Below are 19,471 nucleotides of genomic sequence, written 5' to 3' on the forward strand. Positions count from 1 at the left end.
CTTGGCCCATGGCTCCTTGTTTTCATTTAGACTGATAAAGAATTTTAATTTGCTGTCCCATTTGTTTCTCTCCATGTAGAAAACAGAAAATATGGAGAAGCAATTAGGGCTGGGCCCCTCTCTTCCTAACCTCGCCGCTGTTTTCTTACCTTTACATCCAGAACATTAACTCTGCAGCTATTCTCACCATAGGTTTAATCTTTTCTGAACTGGACTGACAGAGCCATCTGAATACAATCCTAAACATTACCCATCAATACAAATCCAAATAACGCATGTTCTCACTTATAAGTGGGAGCTAAACTATAAGAACTTATGAACACAAAGAAGGAAACAACAGACCTGGGGGTCTACCTGAGGGTGGAGGTGGGAGCAGAGAGAGGAGCAGAAAAGATCACTATTGGGCACTTGGCTTAATTCCCGGCTGATGAAATAATCTGTACAATAAATCTTCATGACACGAGCTTACCTATGTAACAAACCTTCACGTGTACCTCCAAACCTAAAATAAAAGTTCAATAAAAATAAAAATAAACATTATCCATTAATTCAGCTCTTGAAACTTGTGCTTATTTTTCTTTTGGCCTGGAGGGAGTCTCATCCACCATCCAGGGTATATTTTCACTTTTTTATGTGAAGGTTCAGGAAAAATCCACGCTACAGTAAGTATACAGGTGTCTCCTCATCCAAATGAAGAAAACGTTGTTCAGAGTTGTTTCTATGTTTTATTCCACTGAAGAGTGGAGTCTTCCTCCTCCCCGTGATAATCAGAATCCTCTATGTGACAACCAAGAGAGATGGCCCTCTCCATCCTCATCCACTGTGACTTCTTAGATAAGATCTTTCTTTCAACAAATATTGATAGCCCAGTGGGCAGCAGGCATTGTTCCAGGCACTGGGGAATCAGTAATGATCAAAACCAACTAGTCCTTACCCTTGTAGAGGCGGACAATGAACAGATAACAAGCAAAAAATATAGGAAGGCTTTGGTGATAAGTTCTATGAAGAAACATAGAGCAGGGAAGAAGGATGGGGAATGTCAGAGATGGGGCATTGCTATTGAAACTGGGGAGATTTGAGCAGAGATCCAAAGACAGTGAGGGGAGCTGCATGCATCCAGTAGGAGGGAGAAAGGCAGGGTGAGGTCTCCAGGCAAGCACAGGCCTGGGAGGCTCCAAGAGTCATCAAGAAGCCCAGTGTGGACAGAAGGAGAGTTGCAGGAAATGAGGTCGGGATGGTAGGGGCTAAGAGGAAGGGCGGGGAGATGGAATAGGCCTTAGAGGCAGTTGTAAGGAATGTGACTTTCACTGAGTTGGAGACAGAAACCATGGGAGGATTTTGAGTGCAGAAATAACGTGATGTGGCCCATATTTTAAAAGGATCACTTTGACTCTTGAGTGGAGAGTAGATTTTGGGGTGGGGGACAAAATCAAAACCAACAAGGAGAAGCTCATAGGAAATTCATATTACCTTGTGACCCTGACCCACTTATCTGGTTCTAAATAATTAAACCAGGGAAGGATTTGTGCAGATAGTCCTGAAATTAAGAACATAGCTGAAGGCATATTCCTATTATAAGGGAATTTACGCATAATTGAAGTGACTCTAATTGATTAATTTTCCAACACAACCACATGTGTTTTTTTCTGGTCATAGAACTAAAAGTCTGTTAGAATCAAAGTTTCTCACGTTAAATGGATCATGTTCCTTCAACAACAGAAAAAAACTGAGGAATAAAGAGTTTATGGGGGCCAGGTGTGGTGGCTCACACCTGTAATCCCAGCACTTTAGGAGGCCAAGACAGGCGGATCACTTGAGGTCAGGAATTCGAGACCAGCTGGGCCAACATGGTGAAATCCCATCTCTACCAAAAAAAAAAAAAAAAAAATTAGCTGGGTATGGTGGCAGGTGCCTGTAATCTCAGCTACTTGGGAGGCTGAGGCAGGAAAATGGCTTGAACCCAGGAGTCAGAGGCTGCAGTGAGCTGAGATTGTGCCACTGCACTCTAGCCTGGGCAAAAGAGCGAGACTCCATCTCACACACACACACACACAAAAAAAAAAAAAAAAAAAAAAAAAAAAAAAAAAAAAAAAAAAAAAAGAAAAGAAAAAAAAGAGTTTATGGATCTTGCCCTGGTTGTAGTTTTTTATAAATATCAGAACAAGGATTTAAATCCATGCAATTTGACTCAGGAGTTAAAATGCTTAAGCAACATGTTATACTCTTTTCACGTAGCAACAGTCAGGTAGGATGTAGTTGTGGCTTTATCTCTAGAAAGGGCAGATGTCCCCCAGTCTGCTGCAATCCTCATGATTCCTTATTGCTCTTACTCATTTAAATTATCTCCTGGCTCTTGTATTCTTCTGGGCTTGTGATTCCTGGTCTACATGTTCTCCAAAATCCTTTATGTAAATTCTATGTAAGTGAGGTGGCATGGGGAGGTCATGTGGTTTCTTTCTAGGTCTAAGATGCTCCATGATTGGCAGTATTCGGGATTGTTGACCAATGTCTGAGCACAGTAAAATGATGTGGTGTATTTGACTGGTGATGTCTGCCCTGGGTAGGGTACTGGGAGGAGTACCTTGTGTGAGGTTTATTTGATGATGCTCTTCTAGACTAACCTAAGATATAGGGCAAGGTTGGTCCATCTTTGACCCATTTTCTCTTATTTTTTTTGAGGTATTCCTATTTCTCCAGGAAGTATAATCTCTGCTTGTCCAGATTTGCCTATCAAAAAGAAAAGTGATCTAAACAATTCATCATGACAAAAATTTCCCGGAATTGATATGTACAATCTCACCTAGAAATGTATTAACTTTAATGAAGGATTGTAGGGAGAGATTAATGCTTAATCCAATGGCATGAAGTCTTGTTGGAAGAATTGCAAGCATCTGTGGAGGAGTTACTTTTGGCTGGGGGAGTACGTTTCAGTAAATAATCATGAAAGTCACCACCCGTGAAGAAAAGGCCCAGTAGAGTCCATGAGCAGAGATTGGCACTTTCTCTACAAAGGACTGGATGGTAAGTATTTTCAGCATCGCAGGCCATATGATTTCTCTCACAACAGCTCAACTCTGCCCTGGTCATGCAAAAGCAGCCATTAACAAGATATAAATGAGTGGGTGTGGCTGTGCTACAATGAAACTTTCTTTATGGATACGGAACTTTGGATTGTATATGATTTTTATATGTCCACTCTGTCACTGTAGCACAAAAGCAGCCATAGACAATACTCAACAGGTAAACATGCCTAATCTCATCCCCAAGTAGGCATAGTTTGCCAACCCCTATTCTAGAAGATGAGTGATAGAGGAAGATAGAAAAGGGTTGGGAATGGATACCATGTACGTGATCTGTGATGAAGCGTCAGAACTCTCTGTGCCTCAATTCCCTCACCCCAAGAATGAGGATAAAAATAATACCACTTTCGATGGAGCAGAACAGAGAGCCTAGAAATGAATCCATGCTTGTAAAGTCCATTGATTTCCAACAAAGGTTCCAGGAATACACAATGGGAAAGGACAGTCTCTTTAATAAATGGCACTGGCAAAACTGGATATCCACATGCAGAAGCATAAAACTGGACCCTTATCACATACCACATCCAAAAATCAACTCAAAATAGATTAAAGACAAATAGATTAAACACAAAATCAGAACCTGCAAAATGACTGGAAGAAAACACAGGGGAAACACTGTATCAGTTTTGTCTGAGCAATAATTTTCTGTACTTAACCTTGAAAGTACAGGCAACAAAAACAAAATAGACAAATGAAATTGAATGAAAGATAAATATTTCTGCACAGCAAAGGAAACAATTGACAGTGTGAAGATATAAACTACAGAATGGGAGAAAATATTTGCAAGCCATACATCCAATAAGGGTTAACATCTAAAATATATAAGAAATTCAAACAACTGAATAGTAAGAAAACAATCCAATTAAAACATGGGCAAGGGAACTGAGTAGACATTTCACAAAAGAAGAGCTACAAATAGTCAACAGATGTATTTAAAAATGCTCAACATCACGAATCATTAGGGAATGAAGATTAAAACCATTCCTTGGTTTTACTATCACCTCATACCTGTCATAATGGCTATTATTAAGAATTGTTAAAATTATAAACAATCATTAAGAATTATTAAAAAGATAGCAAGTGTGGGCAAGGATGTAAAGAAAAGGGAACCTTTGTATACTGTTGGTGGAAATGTAAATTAGTCTGGTCATTGTGGAGAACTGTATGGAAGTTCCTCGAAAAATGAAAATAGAATTACCATAAAATCTATCAATCCCACTGCTGAGTATATACCCCAAAGATCTGAAATTAGCATGTCGAAGAAATGTCTGCACTCCTGTGTTCACTGCAGCACTACTTACAATAGCCGAGTTAGGGAATCAACCTAAGTGTCCATCAACAGATGGATAGGTAAATCCATCTACATACAAACAATGGAATACTATCCAGACATTAAAAAACATTGCATCATTTTTGACAATATGCATGAAATTTGAGAACAGTATGCTAAGTGAAATACACAAGGCCCCGAAAGACAAATACTACATGTTCTCACACGTGGACTCTAAACGAAAACAATGGATCTCATCAAAGCAGAGAGTACAATGGTCATTACAGACGTTGAGGTTTTGGTACAAGGCCTCAGTTAGCCAGAAAGAATAAGTTATTTTTTAAAAATCTACCTCACAGTGTGGAGAATATAGTTAATAATAGTATATTGTACATTTCAAAAAGTGTCGAGGGAGTAAATTTCAACTGTCCTCACTACGAAAAATAAGTATCTGAAGTGAAGGATATGTTAATTAGTTTGATTTAATTATTTCACATTTTATTCATCAATCATAACATCACTTTGTGCTCCGTAGATATATATAATTATAAACTGTTAATTTACAATAAAGTAAAAATTAAAACAGAAAATATATGTGTTAAACTATAACTGATAAAAATACCTATTTCATGGGGTTGCTGTGAGGATTAAAGAAGCAAATCCTTACCTGCTATGAAGTAAGCATCCAATAAGTATTAAAAACATCACACTTTCTATTCTTATTGCTATAACATGTCCATCAATTTTTTTTTTTTTTTGAAACAGGGTCTCGTCATCCAGGATGGAGTGCAGTGGCGCCATCATGGCTCAATGCAGCCTCGACTTCCCAGGTTCCAGCAATTCTCCTCCATCAGCATCCTTAGTAGCTAGGATAACAGGTGTGCACCCAGCTAATTTTTGTATTTTTGGTAGAGATAGGGTTTCGCCATGTTGCTCAGGCTGGTCTCGAATTCCTGAGCTCAAGTGATCCACCCGCCTCAGCCTCCCAAAGTGCTGGGATTACAGCTGTGAACCACTACTCTTGGCTATCTCTAACTACTTTTAATCTGCATCAGGAGTGAAATAATCCACTAACAATTCTGAAATCACACATTAGGTTTTAGAAACAGATTGATATAGTAGAAGAACTTACAAGATGAGCCTATGGATAGGAAGCAGAAAAGTTGTTTTCTCTAAACTAATACATTTACTCCCGTATTATCCATTTTCATACTGCTGTGAGGAAATACTTGAGAGTGGGTAGTTTATAATGAAAAAGAGGTTTAATGGACTCACAGTTCCACATGGCTGGGAGGCCTCACAATCACGGCAGAAGGTGTAGGAAGAGCAAAGGCATGTCTTACATGGTGGCAGACAAGAGAGCTTGTGCAGGGGAATTGCCCTTTATAAAACCACCAGGTCTCATGACACTTATTCACCATCATGAGAACAGCATGGGAAAGACCTGCCCCCGTGTTTCAATTACCTCCCACTCGGTCCCTCGCATGACACGTGGGGATTATGGGAGCAACAATTCAAGATAAGATTTGGGTGGGGACACAGCCAAACCATATCAACTCCTAATCCAGCAATAACAAAAATCCTAACATTAGGAAGTCAACTTTAGGAAAGAATCACCACTATTTGCTGTCCAAATAGAATGCCATGATTGAAAATCAATAATAATGCCGGGTGAGTATGCAAAGTTTATGTGATACAGTGCATCTTTATTTTCCCCTAACTCTCCCTGCCATGAATCCACTTGGATCTCCACTGGATGGAGGGGGGACCAACAGGTCCAATCCCTGTATCCCGCAGGTGGTCACTCCCACTCTGCAGCTACAGAGTCCTTTCCAATATTGAAGGATTCCTATCAAAATGACCACCCTTTGCCACATGATGGATTGAAGGAAGTGTCTATTGGGAGGTCAGTCTAAACCATTACCCCTCCTGAATAAAAGAGCCTCAGAGACACTCCTTCACTCATCAAAAGTGCATCTCCTGTGTCAGTGCATCAAAGGTATCAAGCTCGTACACGGGGGATGCTATTGTTATGTGGCCAGTCTGCTTCCCGAGAACTCTTCCCTGCAGGTGACACAGGAAGTCTTCAAAGGAGGCAGCAGGGGTCAGTGAGGAGGCACAATCCCCGCAACTTCTCCATTCCTTAGCTGAATATTTGAAGCCATTTGGCTAAACTCTTGGGATGCAGACAAAAAAGCTGATAGGAAGTTATAGGATCTGCAGGTGGAGAAAAAAAGAGAAGCGACTAATTAGGAAGCTGCCTCCTGAGGGCTGTCCCTGTGGCGGTGCAGGTGGTCGGGCGTCCAGCTGGATTGCTGAAACAGAACTGCACGGGAGCCGGCTCCCCACTGCTCTCCTCTCCTCAGGAACAGGCTGCTGGAAGAGGAGTTAGGCCATTCAGGCCCCAACACTGAAGTGCTCCACCAGGGATGCCGAAAATAGCTGCGGAAGAGCTTCTCTGATTTTCCACTCTTCTCTTCCTCCTGATTGTTTACTCAGCTTGTTATGTGTTGTGCTCCCATCCCCGAAATTACACTCCTTTTCCTCACAGCAGTTTGCTACTCTCACAGAGAGAAAGATTCTACTTTGATCCACCTTAGGGGAATGTGTCAAGCTTTATTACACCTGATTTCCACTGTGGTGTGTCTCCGGTGTGGAAGCAAGGGTGGATGTTGATGCTGTTGAAATGCTGTAAAATAAAGCAGGTTCACCAAGAGCAGCTATAATCAGGTAGGGCTACAGGCCCCTTTGATTTTTTTTTTTTTTTTTTTTTTTTTTTGACGGTCTCTCTCTGTTGCCAGGCTGGAGTGCAGTGACGCGATCTCGGCTCACTGCAACCTCCGCCTCCCGAGTTCAAGCAATTCTCCTGCCTCAGCCTCCTGAATAGCTGGGCCTACAGGCGAGCGCCACCATGCCCGGCTAATTTTTGTACTTTTCAGTAGAGACGGGGTTTCACCGTTTTGGCCAGAATGGTCTCAATCTCTTGACCTCGTGATCCCCCCGCCTCGGCCTGCCCCCTTTGATTTTTATCAGTGGACATGTCTGAAATATTTGGTGGATACTGGTTTGTTCAGGACTGTTAATGAACACTTGAGCCTGTAAGTTGCAACAATAAGAACAAAAACCTTAGCACATTTTTCAGGAATAACCCTCGAGCCCAAGTCAGTCTTCCTCCGAGTGTGTGAAGTGTGACTGGCTTTAGGAGAGAGCAGCTCTCCCACCAGCTGCTCTGTGGGTTCTTACAGTGCTCCCAACCCCGAGGCTATCCCACTCCTAAGTGGCTGCAGGGGACATGGGCTGCTCTTACTGCAGAGAGTCAGTCCACTGCCCTTCTCTGTAGTGACAATACACAGGTTGGCCCTGGGGGACCCTACTCCCCAAACTCCTCATTGAGTTCATGTGCTTTGAGATGACTTAGGGTTTGGACAACCAGTATGTTTGGATCCCTGGCTGCAGTGCTGGGCTCAAGGATAAGGAGGTGACCTAAATAGGTGCCATAAGCACACATCCCAGGATTTATACAGGAATGTCCTAGAAGACAAACACTCTTTTCTACTGGATGTGAGCCAGTTCTGAGGCATCCATCTTGCTCCCACAACGACAGCTCTGTGAGAATGAAACTCATACAGAAGAGTGTCTACAGGGAAGAAAAAGTGAGAAAGAGTGGGGGTAGGGGGAGAGAGAGAGAAGGAGGGAGAGGGAGAGAGGGGATGTTCCGGTGATATATTTTGGAGTTCTAAATAAAACACCCTAAGCTAGCCCCAAGCTGGACTTTTCAATCATGTGACAATTTTTTTAAACTTGTTAATGTTGGTGGCATTTCCTATTATTTCCAACCCCTGAGAATCACAATGGATATTATTGCAAACATCTGAAATGCTTTCCCTGGGGACCTGTTGCCTTCTTGAAAAAAAAAAAAAGAAAAAAAAAAAAAAAAAACAACCGAGCATCATTGGAAGGCAGAAGACAGCATGCCTTTATGCAATTTACAATTCAACATGAATGAGTTTTCAGTAGATTTCCTGAGAGGAGGTTTTGATGTGGCTGGGGAAGCCCACACCAGCCTGTTGGGCTTTTGGCTGAGGAAAGAAGAGAAAGCAAATAAAAATAAAAAGACTGGGGCCTTTCAAGGCAGACCTTCTCCACTCAGAGGCTTTCCAGGGGCTGCACAGGTGGCTGTGACACATCTCTGAGAATCCCTTGGCTTTCTTTCTTAACAGCCTCCAAATGACGCCAAAACATCACACGTACCAGGTGGCTCTTTGTCAACATCTGTGATTCACAGAGCAGCACAATGACAACTGTGTGAGCTGTGGGTTTTGATTTCTAAGTTGTGCATCGGGCTTTGAGGCTTATTGGTGGATGTAAAATAAATGCTGTGAGGTTTTTCATTTTTCGTTGCACCCTTTATATTTCCAAGGGTGGTTTCATGAGTCAGTCTCAGAAACAAGGGGAGGGAAAACATTTCTTTCTCCAGAGTTCCAGCCCAAGTCGCAAGCTTGCATCTCATTGGCTCTGATTGGATAATGTGTCTGTCTCTGAGCCAGTGGCATGTCCAGAATTTGCAATGCTCTGATTGGCCACCCTGAATCACATGGCCACTCCTGGAGGCTGGAAGTGTGGCCACAAGCTGAAAGAACCACCTCCTATTCCTCTTCCTCATGACATTTCCTCTGCTGGCAGGGCAGACTGGGCACAGGTTCATCCTTCAGGTATTACACCCCCAGGGAAACCTTGAGTGATGTGGTTATGTTTTCCCTTCAGCGTTTAAACTACGTGAGGCAGCTTTAGGCTAAACTTAACACTAGGCACATAGTAGTTGCTCAAGAAATGTTTGCTGTCAAACATATTTGAGCAAATGTTTGCTGACAGCCAACATTTCTTGACCACCTACTATGTGCCTTGTGTTAAGTTTAGCCTAAAGCTGCTGCATGCAGCTTAAGTTTGGCTCAAAGATTTCTCCATGCCTACTGAACAGTAACCTAACTGCATGTTCAACCATGCTGCAACCTGCTTTTGTACCAATCGCTGAGTGTCAACAATTACAGGTAGCCAATACTTCAAACCATGTTCAAATACAGCAAATGCTGAGCCGTAACTAATCTGGCTGCATCTGCACCTCACTCTGTTTTCTGTGGTCCACTTTCCTTTTTCTGTCTATAAATGTCATCTGACCACATAGCAGCTCCAGAGTCGCTCTGAACCTGTTCAGATACTGGGGGTTCCCTAATTTGTGAATCATTATTTACTCAATTAAACTCTGTTATATTTAATTTGTTTAAGGTTTTCCTTTCAACACTAGTGTTGACTGACAGCCAGGAGGACAATGCTTGCTAGAGCTTTTGGTCCAGTGGCCCTGCTTCTGTGGGAACTCAGCTGGTGGGTGCAGCCTCCTGTGGTCCCAGGAAGCATTTGGATGGCAGGCAGGTATTGTTACCCACCCCTGCCACTGGTAACCAGGCAAGTCACTCCTGCTAGAGCTTCTGGCTCAGTGGTCCTACTTTTGCCTAAATTTGCCAAGGGGCACAGCCTCCTGTTGCTCTGAAAACATGTGGATGGCTGGGCAGGGAACTCCACCCTCTCTTGCCTCCCAGAGCCAGACGTGTCACACCCAGAGAGCTTCCAACACAGCAGTCCTGTTTCCACCTGAGCTCTATGGACACACAAAATCCCATATTTCCCCAGGGAGCATATGGACAGCAGATTAGGACCAACCTGGCAAGTATACAGCTTGTCTGCCAATTGCGGCTCCTGCCTGAGGGAGCCTCATGGACCAGAATACTGAACAAAAGAAATACGGGCATGAAAACAATAATCAGAGGGGGCTCCTCAGAGACCCAGGAGCAGACTAGACTTGAAGCCAGTCAACTGAACCCACCTTATACCATAATCAAACCCCCTAGAACGTTCATCAAATAAGAAAAAAGCAAAACAACCCATCCAAAGGACCCAACTTCAAATACTGAAGAAAATATCAGCCCACACAAATGAGAAAGAGCAAACACAAAACTCTGGCAACTAAAAAAGCGAGAGTGCCTTTTGTCTTCTAAATGACTACACTAGCTCCCTGGCAAAGGTTCTTAACGAGGCTGAAATGGCTGAAATGATATAAATAGAATTCAGAATATGGATAGAAACAAAGATCACTGAGATTCAAGAGAACATCAAAACCCAATCTAAGGAAATTAAGAATCACAATAAAATGATATAGGAACAAAATAGCCGTTATAAAAAAGAAGCAAACTGATGTGATAGAGCTTAAAAAACACACTACAGGAATTAAATAATGCAATCGCAAGTGTTAAAAGCAGAGTTGACCTAGCTGAAAAAATCTCAGAGCTTGAGGGCTGTCTGTCTGAAATAATTCAGTCAAACAAAAATAAAGGAAGAAAATGAAGAAGAACAAACAAAGCCTCTGAGGAAGGCGTGTGGGATTATGTAAAGTGACTAAATCTCCAACTCATTGGTATCCCTGAAAGAGACAGGGAGAAAGCAAGCAGCTTGGAAAACATATTTCAGGATATCATCCATGAAAACTTCCCCAACTTCACTAGAGACACCAAAATTCAAATTCAGGAAATGTAGAGCACCCCTGTGAGATATTACAGAAGAAGAACATCCCCAAGACACAATCATCAGATCATCCAAGGTCAAAATGAAAGGAAAAATGTTAAGGGCAGCTAGAGAGAAGGGGCAGGTCACCTACAAAGGGAACCCCACCAGGCCAACCGTGGACCTTTCAGCAGAAACCCTACATGCTGGAAGAGATTGGGGTCCTATATTCGACATTCATAAAGAAACAAATTTTCAACCATAAATTTCATATCCAAACTAATCTTCATAAGTGAAGGAGAAATAAGTCCCTTTTTCAGACAAGCAAGTGCTGAGAGAATTTGTTACCACCAGCCCTGCCTGACGAGAGTTACTGGAAGGACCACTAAATATGGAAAGGAAAGACCATTTCCAGCCAATTTGAAAAAACACTTAAATACACAGAACAGTGACATTAGAAAGCAACAACACAAGTCTATGACTAACAACACCAAGACAGGATCAAATCTGCACATATCAATACTAACTTTGAATGTAAATGGGCTAAATGCCTCAATTAAAAGGCACAGAATAGCAAGCTGGATAAAGAAACAAGACTTAATGGTATGCTGTCTTTAAGAGACCCATCTCACATGTAGTGACATCCATTGGCTCAAAATAAAGGGATGGAGAAAAATCTACCAAAGAAATGGAAAACAGAAAAAAAGCAAGAGTTACAATCCTAATTTCAGAAAAAAAAAAAAAAAAACTGACTTTAAACCAACAAAGATAAAAAAAGAAGGGCATTATATAGTACATGGTTCAATTCAATAAGACCTAATTATCCTAACTATACCTGCATCCAATACAGAAGCATCCAAATTCATAAAGCAAGTTCTTAGAGACCTAGGAAGAGACTTAGATCCCCATACAATAATAGTGAGAAATTTCAACATCCCATTGACAGTATTAGACAAATCATTGAAGCAGAAAATTAACACAGATATTCAGGACCTGAACTCAACAAATGAACCTCATAGACATCTACAAAACTCTCCACCCCTAACAATAGAATATACATTCTTCTCATCACCACGTGGCACATACTCCAAAATCAACCACATAATCAGACATAAAACAATCCTTAGCAAATTCAAAAAAAAATTGAAACCATACCAACCACACTCTCAGACCACAGCACAATAAAAATAGAAATAAATATGAGGAAAATCACTCAAAATCATAAAACTACATGGAAGTTAAACAACCTACTCCTGAATGACCTACCCCTTCCTTACACCACATATGAAATTAACTCAAGATGGATTAAATATTTAAATGTAAATCTAAAAACTATAAAAACCCTGGAAGATAACCTAAGAAATACCATTCTGGACATAGAACTTGGCAAAGATTTCATGATGAAGATGCCAAAAGCAATTGCAACAAAAACAAAAATTGACAAACAGGATCTAATTAAAGTTAAGAGCATCTGCAGAGCAAAAAAAACTCAACGGCGTAAACAGACAACCTACAAACAGAATGGAAAAAATATCTGCAAACTAAGCATCTGACAAAGGTTTCATATCCTACACCTGTAAGCAACATAGACAATGTTACAAGCAAAAACCAACCCCACTAAAACGTGAGCAAAGGACATGAACAGACATTTTCAAAAGAAGACATATATACAGCCAATAAGCATATGAGAAAATGCTTAACGTCGCTAATCATTAGAGAAAAGCAAACCCAAATCGCAATGAGATACCATCTCACCCTAGTCAGATGGCCTTTTAAAAAGTAAAAAAAAAAAAAAAAAGCATATGCTGGTGAGGTTGTGGAGAAAAGGGAATGCTTATACGGTGCAAACTGGGAATGCAAATTAGTTCAGCTACTATGGAAAGCAGTTTGGTGATTCCTCAAAGAGCTAAAAACAGAACTACCATTCAATCCAGCAATCGTATTATTGGATATATACCCAAAGGAATATAAATCATTCTACCGTAAAGATACATGCATGTGAATGTTCATTGCTACACTGTTCGCAATAGCAAAGACATGAAATTAACCTAAATGACTATCAATGCTAGACTGGATAAAGAAAATGTGGTACATATACACCATGGAACACTATGCAGCCATAAAAGAGAATGAGATCATGTCCTTTGCAGGGACATGGATGGAGCTGGAGGCCATTATCCTAACTAACATAGGAATAGAAAACCAAATACTGCATGTTCTTGCTTACAAGTGGGAGATCAACAAGGAGAACACATGGATACTAGGAGGGGAACAACATACACTGGGGTCTATGGGAGAGTGGAGGGTGGGAGGGGGAGAGGATCAGAAAAAAATACCTCTTGAGTACTGTGCTTATTACCTGGGTGATGAAATTATCTGTACGTCAAAGCTCTGTGACACGCAGGTGACCTATTAATATATAACAAACCTGTACATGTACCCCCAACCTGAAATGAAAGTTTAAAACACACACAAAAAACAAAACAAACAAAAAACTCCCCACTACTGTTGTGATAAGAATAGAGTGGTGAACAAAGTGGACTCAAATAGCACTGCCCTCACGGAGTTTAGGTTCCAACGAGGACAGTCAATGAATATAGCCCTGCCCTTACAGAGCTTAGATTCCAATGAGGACAATCAGACAATGAATACAGCCCTGCCCTCACGGAGCTTAGGTTCCAACGATGACAGTCAGACAATGAATACAGCCCTGCCCTCACGGAGCTTAGGTTCCAACGAGGACAGTCAGACAATGAATACAGCCCTGCCCTCACGGAGCTTACATTCCAACGAGGACAGTCAGACAATGAATACAGCTCTGCCCTCACGGAGCTTAGGTTCCAACGATGACAGTCAGACAATGAATACAGCCCCGCCCTCATGGAGCTTAGGTTCCAATGAGACAGTCAGACAATGAATACAGCACTGCCCTCACGGAGCTTAGGTTCCAAAGAGGACAGTCAGACAATGAATAGAGCCCTGCCCTCATGGAGCTTAGGTTCCAATGAGACAGTCAGACAATGAATACAGCACTGCCCTCACGGAGCTTAAGTTCCAAGGAGGACAGTCACACAATGAATAGAGCCCTGCTCTCACGGAGCTTACATTCCAACGAGGACAGTCAGACAATGAATACAGCACTACCCTCACGGAGCTTACATTCCAACGAGGACAGTCAGACAATGAATACAGCACTGCCCTCACGGAGCTTAAGTTCCAAGGAGGACAGTCACACAATGAATAGAGCCCTGCTCTCACGGAGCTTACATTCCAACGAGGACAGTCAGACAATGAATACAGCACTACCCTCACGGAGCTTACATTCCAACGAGGACAGTCAGACAATGAATACAGCCCTGCCCTCACAGAGCTTAGGTTCCAAGGAGGACAGTCAGACGATGAATACAATAAACAAAAATATATAGTGTATCTGTGAATACATAAACATATGCTATGTATGACATATATGCATATATAAACAGAAGTTCAGCAGGGATGGGGAAGGCAGTGCTGTGGGTGTCTGTGAAGATTTTGCTGATGCTGCTCAGGAAAGGCCTTGGGGAGAAGATGAGGCGAGGGAGCCGTGCAGGCATCTAGGGAAAGAAATTTAAAGGCAGAAGGAGGGGAGGGGATGCCTGTACTGTTACAGGAGCGGCCAAGACTTCCATGTGACCAGAGTGGAGGGAACCAGAGGGGCTGTGCCTAGCATGAGGTCAGCGTTACAGCAGATGTGGCTGCAAAGGTTTGATTCTGTCTCTGTAAACACTTTGGCTTTTCCTTTGAGGAGGGGAAGCCAGTGCATTTTTTTTCATAAAAAAAGTATTGATCCATAATAAATATACATATTTTGGGGTCCACGTGGCCATTTAATACATTCATACAATTTGTAAAGATCAAATCAGTGTAACTAAGACAACCTCCACCTAAGGTATTTGTTGTTTCTTTATGCTAGGAACGTTTGTATTATTCTCTAGCTATTTTGAAATATGTAATAGATTGTTGTAAACTGTCGTCACCCAACTGATCTATCTAACATGAGGTTAGATAGATCTCTAACCTCATGATTAGACTGATTTCTTCTATCAAACTGCACATCCGTGTCCACTCATCAGCCTGGAGGTCATCATGTGAGAGAAGTGGGAGGGGCCAAGCAGAGGGGTGCCATGATCAGATCGCCTGTGGCCGCCCTGGCTGTGGCACTAAAGAGGGGTTATGGGAGAGGAGGCAAGCATGGGACCTAGGACACCAGCCAGGTGGTCAATGCTTTGATTGAGGTGACTGTTTCTGGGATCGGGGTGGTGGCAGGACCTGTGGAGGAGGACTGGATCCTGGCTATCCTTGGAAGGCATTGCCAACAGGACTTGCTGAAGGCTTGGATGTGCAGAGAGGGGAGAATGAGCCTAGATATTGGCTGGAGCCAGTCAAGGAAGTTGCCCTGTGCTGATGTGAAGAAGATTCTGGAATGAGTAGGCAGGAGTGCTGTATGATGTCCTGTGTTCCTGCTGCCCTGTTGCTTTCTGACATCTCTGCCTTCTCTCTTAAACCCTTAAGGATGGGGCTTGTCCATCTCATTTGTGCGGTCCTAGAGTTTTGAACAGTATCTAGCACTTAGTGGGGATTAGATTCGCGTTTGTTGACTGTTTTAAGTGAGCAAAAATGCTCCGTGAAGATTTGCTTCAGAGCAGAGTGGTTACACCAGTTCCTGTCTGGGTATTGTCCTGTGCTCCGGCCCTGGCTGGGACTCATGCGGAAGGAGTCTCTCGGAGCCTCGTGAGGCCCTTCTCATTGTCCTGGGCTTTTGTTGGCAGCCTCCTCCTTCAAGGAGGTACCTGCTGCATCTGTCACTGCAGCCCTGGCTCTGGAGTGGGTGGTGGCAGCCTGAGGAACCCATTTACCTCCCGCAGGCTGGAAGTGTTCTATGAGGTTCCTGGCAGAGCAAGACTCCCATCTCCTCAGCCTCCTCCATCCGTCTCCCAGTGTGCCTTTGTTTTGAATCATTTTTGCACTCAATTTAAGAGGCCGAGACGAAGGAAGGAGGGGTGAGCGCTGTTCATCCATATCCCTAGCTCATGTGGAATTTTGTGGGCTGAGCAGAGGAATAGAGAACGATTTCCTCTTTCTCCCTTGGCCAGTATTGTAAATCAAAGCTGGGAGTAGTTGTATAACTTATACCACCATTGATTTCACACAAGTGCTGTGTGCCATAGAATCATCCCGGAGTGTGTGGCCACACACCCATCCATCTAGGCTCTGGGGCTCCCTCCCCTCTTCTCCCTGGCCTGGGGTGGGTGGAGGGTAAGCTGGTCCCTGCCTCCTGCCGCAATCTCCCTGGGGATCTGGGAAGAGGCCAAGGGCATTCGGCAAACACAGAGTGTCAAGGGACAGCCTCCCAGACTCGGAGTCATCAGCCAGAGCAGTTTTTCATTCTGTCCAATATTTGTGCCAGGGAGAGTCTCCTGATTTAAGTGGCAGGATAACCAGAATGGGATAGGAGCGATCCTGTGGGACCCAGAGGTCCCAGAGGCCCCAAGCTGGTCCAGGAGCACAGAAGCTGACATGACAGCAGGTTTCTGCAGGGGTGGGGAGGTGTCAACTTGCCTTAATCACGTCTTCATCAGACGATCTACACTCCACAGACTCCACCAGCTCTGTCACTGTGCCGTCATCCTCCACGGAGACCACTTTCACCGGGACGGCCACCGTCTTCCCCGTGAGGATGGCTGTGTTCAGAATTTCTGCCTCCTGGAAGACCAAACACACCCTTCCATCACATCCCCTCCTGAGATGGCCCAGCCCCCGGGAGTATGCCGCCTGCCTTTCCTCAGCTGCCCTGCAAACACCACTGGCCTCTTCTGCAGGCTCAGAAATCCCGACGGGCAGCACCCACTGGGTGACCGTGGCAGCCAAGGGATCATGCTCTGTCCTCACCCAGATTCCTGCAGGGCAACTATGATGGCGAAGGGGTGGAGGATAGAAAAAGTAGTGGAGAAAATTTATTACTAATATTGTGTTTGGCGAACAATTATGTGTCAGGCCCTTTGTAAGTGCTTTAAAAATATCGGCTCATCAATCCTCATAGCATCCTGATAAGACAAACATTCTTCTTCTTCCCAGTTTACAGATGGCACAGAGAGGTTTTGTGACTTGCCCAGGGTCACCCAGGTAGAAATCAATGAAGGCAGGATTTGAAGCTGGGAAGTCCAGCTCCCGAGTCCACGCATCAGCTAACTCAAACAGGTCTAAACAGGGACACGACGATGGTGGCTTCAGCAGCCGATGGATGGCTAGAGGGGCCTGGTGTTGTGCAAGAAGCTTAGATGAGCAGCACTGCACCGCCAGTGTGTGGCATGTGGGGGAGACAAAGGCAGGGAGAGAGCCCTCACTCTCTGTGCTCTCTTGCTCTGGCTTTCTTTCACTGTGTTTCAATTTTCCAGGCTTTTATTGGGTCCTGGCCTCCAGACGTGTCTAGAATGTTATTGTGGCTCCAACAGCACTCCCACATCCCCACTGATGTGATCCACGCTGCACCACACACATCCACACTCACCCCAACATGCATTTTGCTGCAAACCCTTCTTTCATAGAGCAGCTCAAGACGTGTGTCTTTAGGGGTGTCCCAGCTTGCCCCAAGTATCTGCTTTCAGAATGAAGAACGCCCTGAACTTTTCCCCTTGGTAGCACCTAACAGTTGCTGTTTTACTTATAGTTATTTAATCCCTTTATCTCTCTTCCAGACTCTAAGCTCCATGGGGCTGTATCTGCTTTCTGCTCACCAGCACCTAGCACAGAGCTTAGCTACAATGAACGGTGTTAATATTTGTTGAGTGCATAAATAGGACTCAACAGGGAAAGGACTGGGATTCGCGTCCTCACCTTCTTGCTCCCCAGCTCCTCACACTCTATGCACGAATCCCTTTTTTTCAGGCACACCTAGGCCTCGGTGGTGCTTCCCAGACATGGAGCATCTCTGGATCTCATGACACCCTGCATCTCTCTCTCCAATGTACCCATGCTCATCCTCAGTTACTCTTCTAGAATTCTTGTGACTTTTTAATTGGTGGGGGCCTGAGAGATCATAGGAGCCCATTTTTTAGATAAAGAAAACTGAGCCTCAAGACCTGATAAGTAAATCTCATTCTTCTCTGCAGAGATTGCATTTTCTATCACAAAAACGTAGAAGTCCCAATATAAACACACATTTCTGTATAATACAACTTCCAAGTCCTAGTGCACGATGTTCTTTGCTCAGTTTCAGCTCATCACATGCCAGTGGTGTCCCTAAGAGGTGTTTTATCAACATGCCACATTGCATTTCTTCTGTTAACTCTGTATCTGTCTTTTCCTTGACAGAATAACAGCAAAAGGTCTGGGTGGGTGCTAGGAGCTGGTTAGGGTGGATCTAACACAACTGTCATTTTACTTTCACTCATAGTTATTCAATCGCTTTATTTTCCTTCTAAGACTGCGAGCTCAGTAGGGCTGTATCCATGTCATTTTGAGAGATGAGCTTGCAAAGATTCTTGTTACTTTGATTTTCATGTGGAATGTAAAATGCCTGTTAGTAGAATGCCAGCAGAAGGAATAGAAGTTTATCATCCTAAAATGACAACTATTTTCCTTATGTTAACTATTTCTTAGATAAGATCTTATTTTTTCTTTATGGGATGAGATTTGTCTATAACCAGTTCACTGGGGTTAGGCTTTGGATGTAGCAATACATATACTGTTCATTATTTTAACAGACAAGACTCCAATTTGGAATGCTCCCAAATTTCAGAGACCATGCTTTAAACTGTTGGAATATGCATAGGCCTTCAAAGTCCCATTATCCATACACTTTTTCTCCTCTATGGGTTCCCAGCCTGATTTTATTTGAATTCGAATAAAAACATAGCACAAAAATGAAGAGGCAAAATCAGTATATGATGCCATTTCCTGCTGCTCCAGGCAGGAAAAATTAGCTTTAATGGCAAAAATCACCATTACTTTTGCACGAACCTAATATTTTTTTTCAACTCTAAAGGGTGAGGATCAAAAGGAACAAGTAGTACTCTGGGAAAAAGTGGAACAATGCTGTTTAACTTTCTGGCCGAAACTGGCTCATCACAAAAGAGAGAGACAGACAAGGGAGCAGTGTGGCCACTTCTGACATCAGTCTCGGGGAACACAATTTCTCACATTCGTGGTAAAAGGTGAAGAGCACCTCTACTCCAACGATAAAATCCAAAGGCCTTTCATGTTTTTGCACATTCAGGTTAATATAATGAGAAATGACGCTGGGAGTGACTGATGAGCAGCTGCAAGCCCATATGTCTGGGGTGTTGCCTTTTTCTCTGAATAGCATATGTCTTTCTGCCCACAGAGATCTCAGTAGGGCTGAGTGACTGAGCCTTCAGGCTTGGTATTTCCCTGCCTCCTCTGTGTATTTCCAATTCTTTGACGTCAAGAATTTTCTCTTTTGCACAGCTTTGCTTTTTCCAGGAGGCAAATGGTACGGGGATGACTCACAAAAGTCTTTAATTTAGATAAGAGGAGGACGAAGGAGATCCTTGTTCAGGGGCAGAAGTAC

General features: G+C 43.2%; 1 protein-coding gene across 1 annotated transcript in view; it reads right to left on the minus strand.

The window, feature by feature from the left end:
* TMEM132D (transmembrane protein 132D) overlaps positions 1-19,471 on the minus strand; it is an 832,282-nt gene that overhangs the window by 126,218 nt on the left and 686,593 nt on the right. Inside the window, exon 5 of the mRNA XM_025402435.1 lies at positions 16,501-16,644. Within this exon, the coding sequence (XP_025258220.1) occupies positions 16,501-16,644 (144 nt within the window). The remainder of the gene's footprint in view (positions 1-16,500; positions 16,645-19,471) is intronic.

Source organism: Theropithecus gelada, chromosome 11 (assembly GCF_003255815.1).
Source record: "Theropithecus gelada isolate Dixy chromosome 11, Tgel_1.0, whole genome shotgun sequence".
NCBI lineage: Eukaryota > Metazoa > Chordata > Mammalia > Primates > Cercopithecidae > Theropithecus > Theropithecus gelada.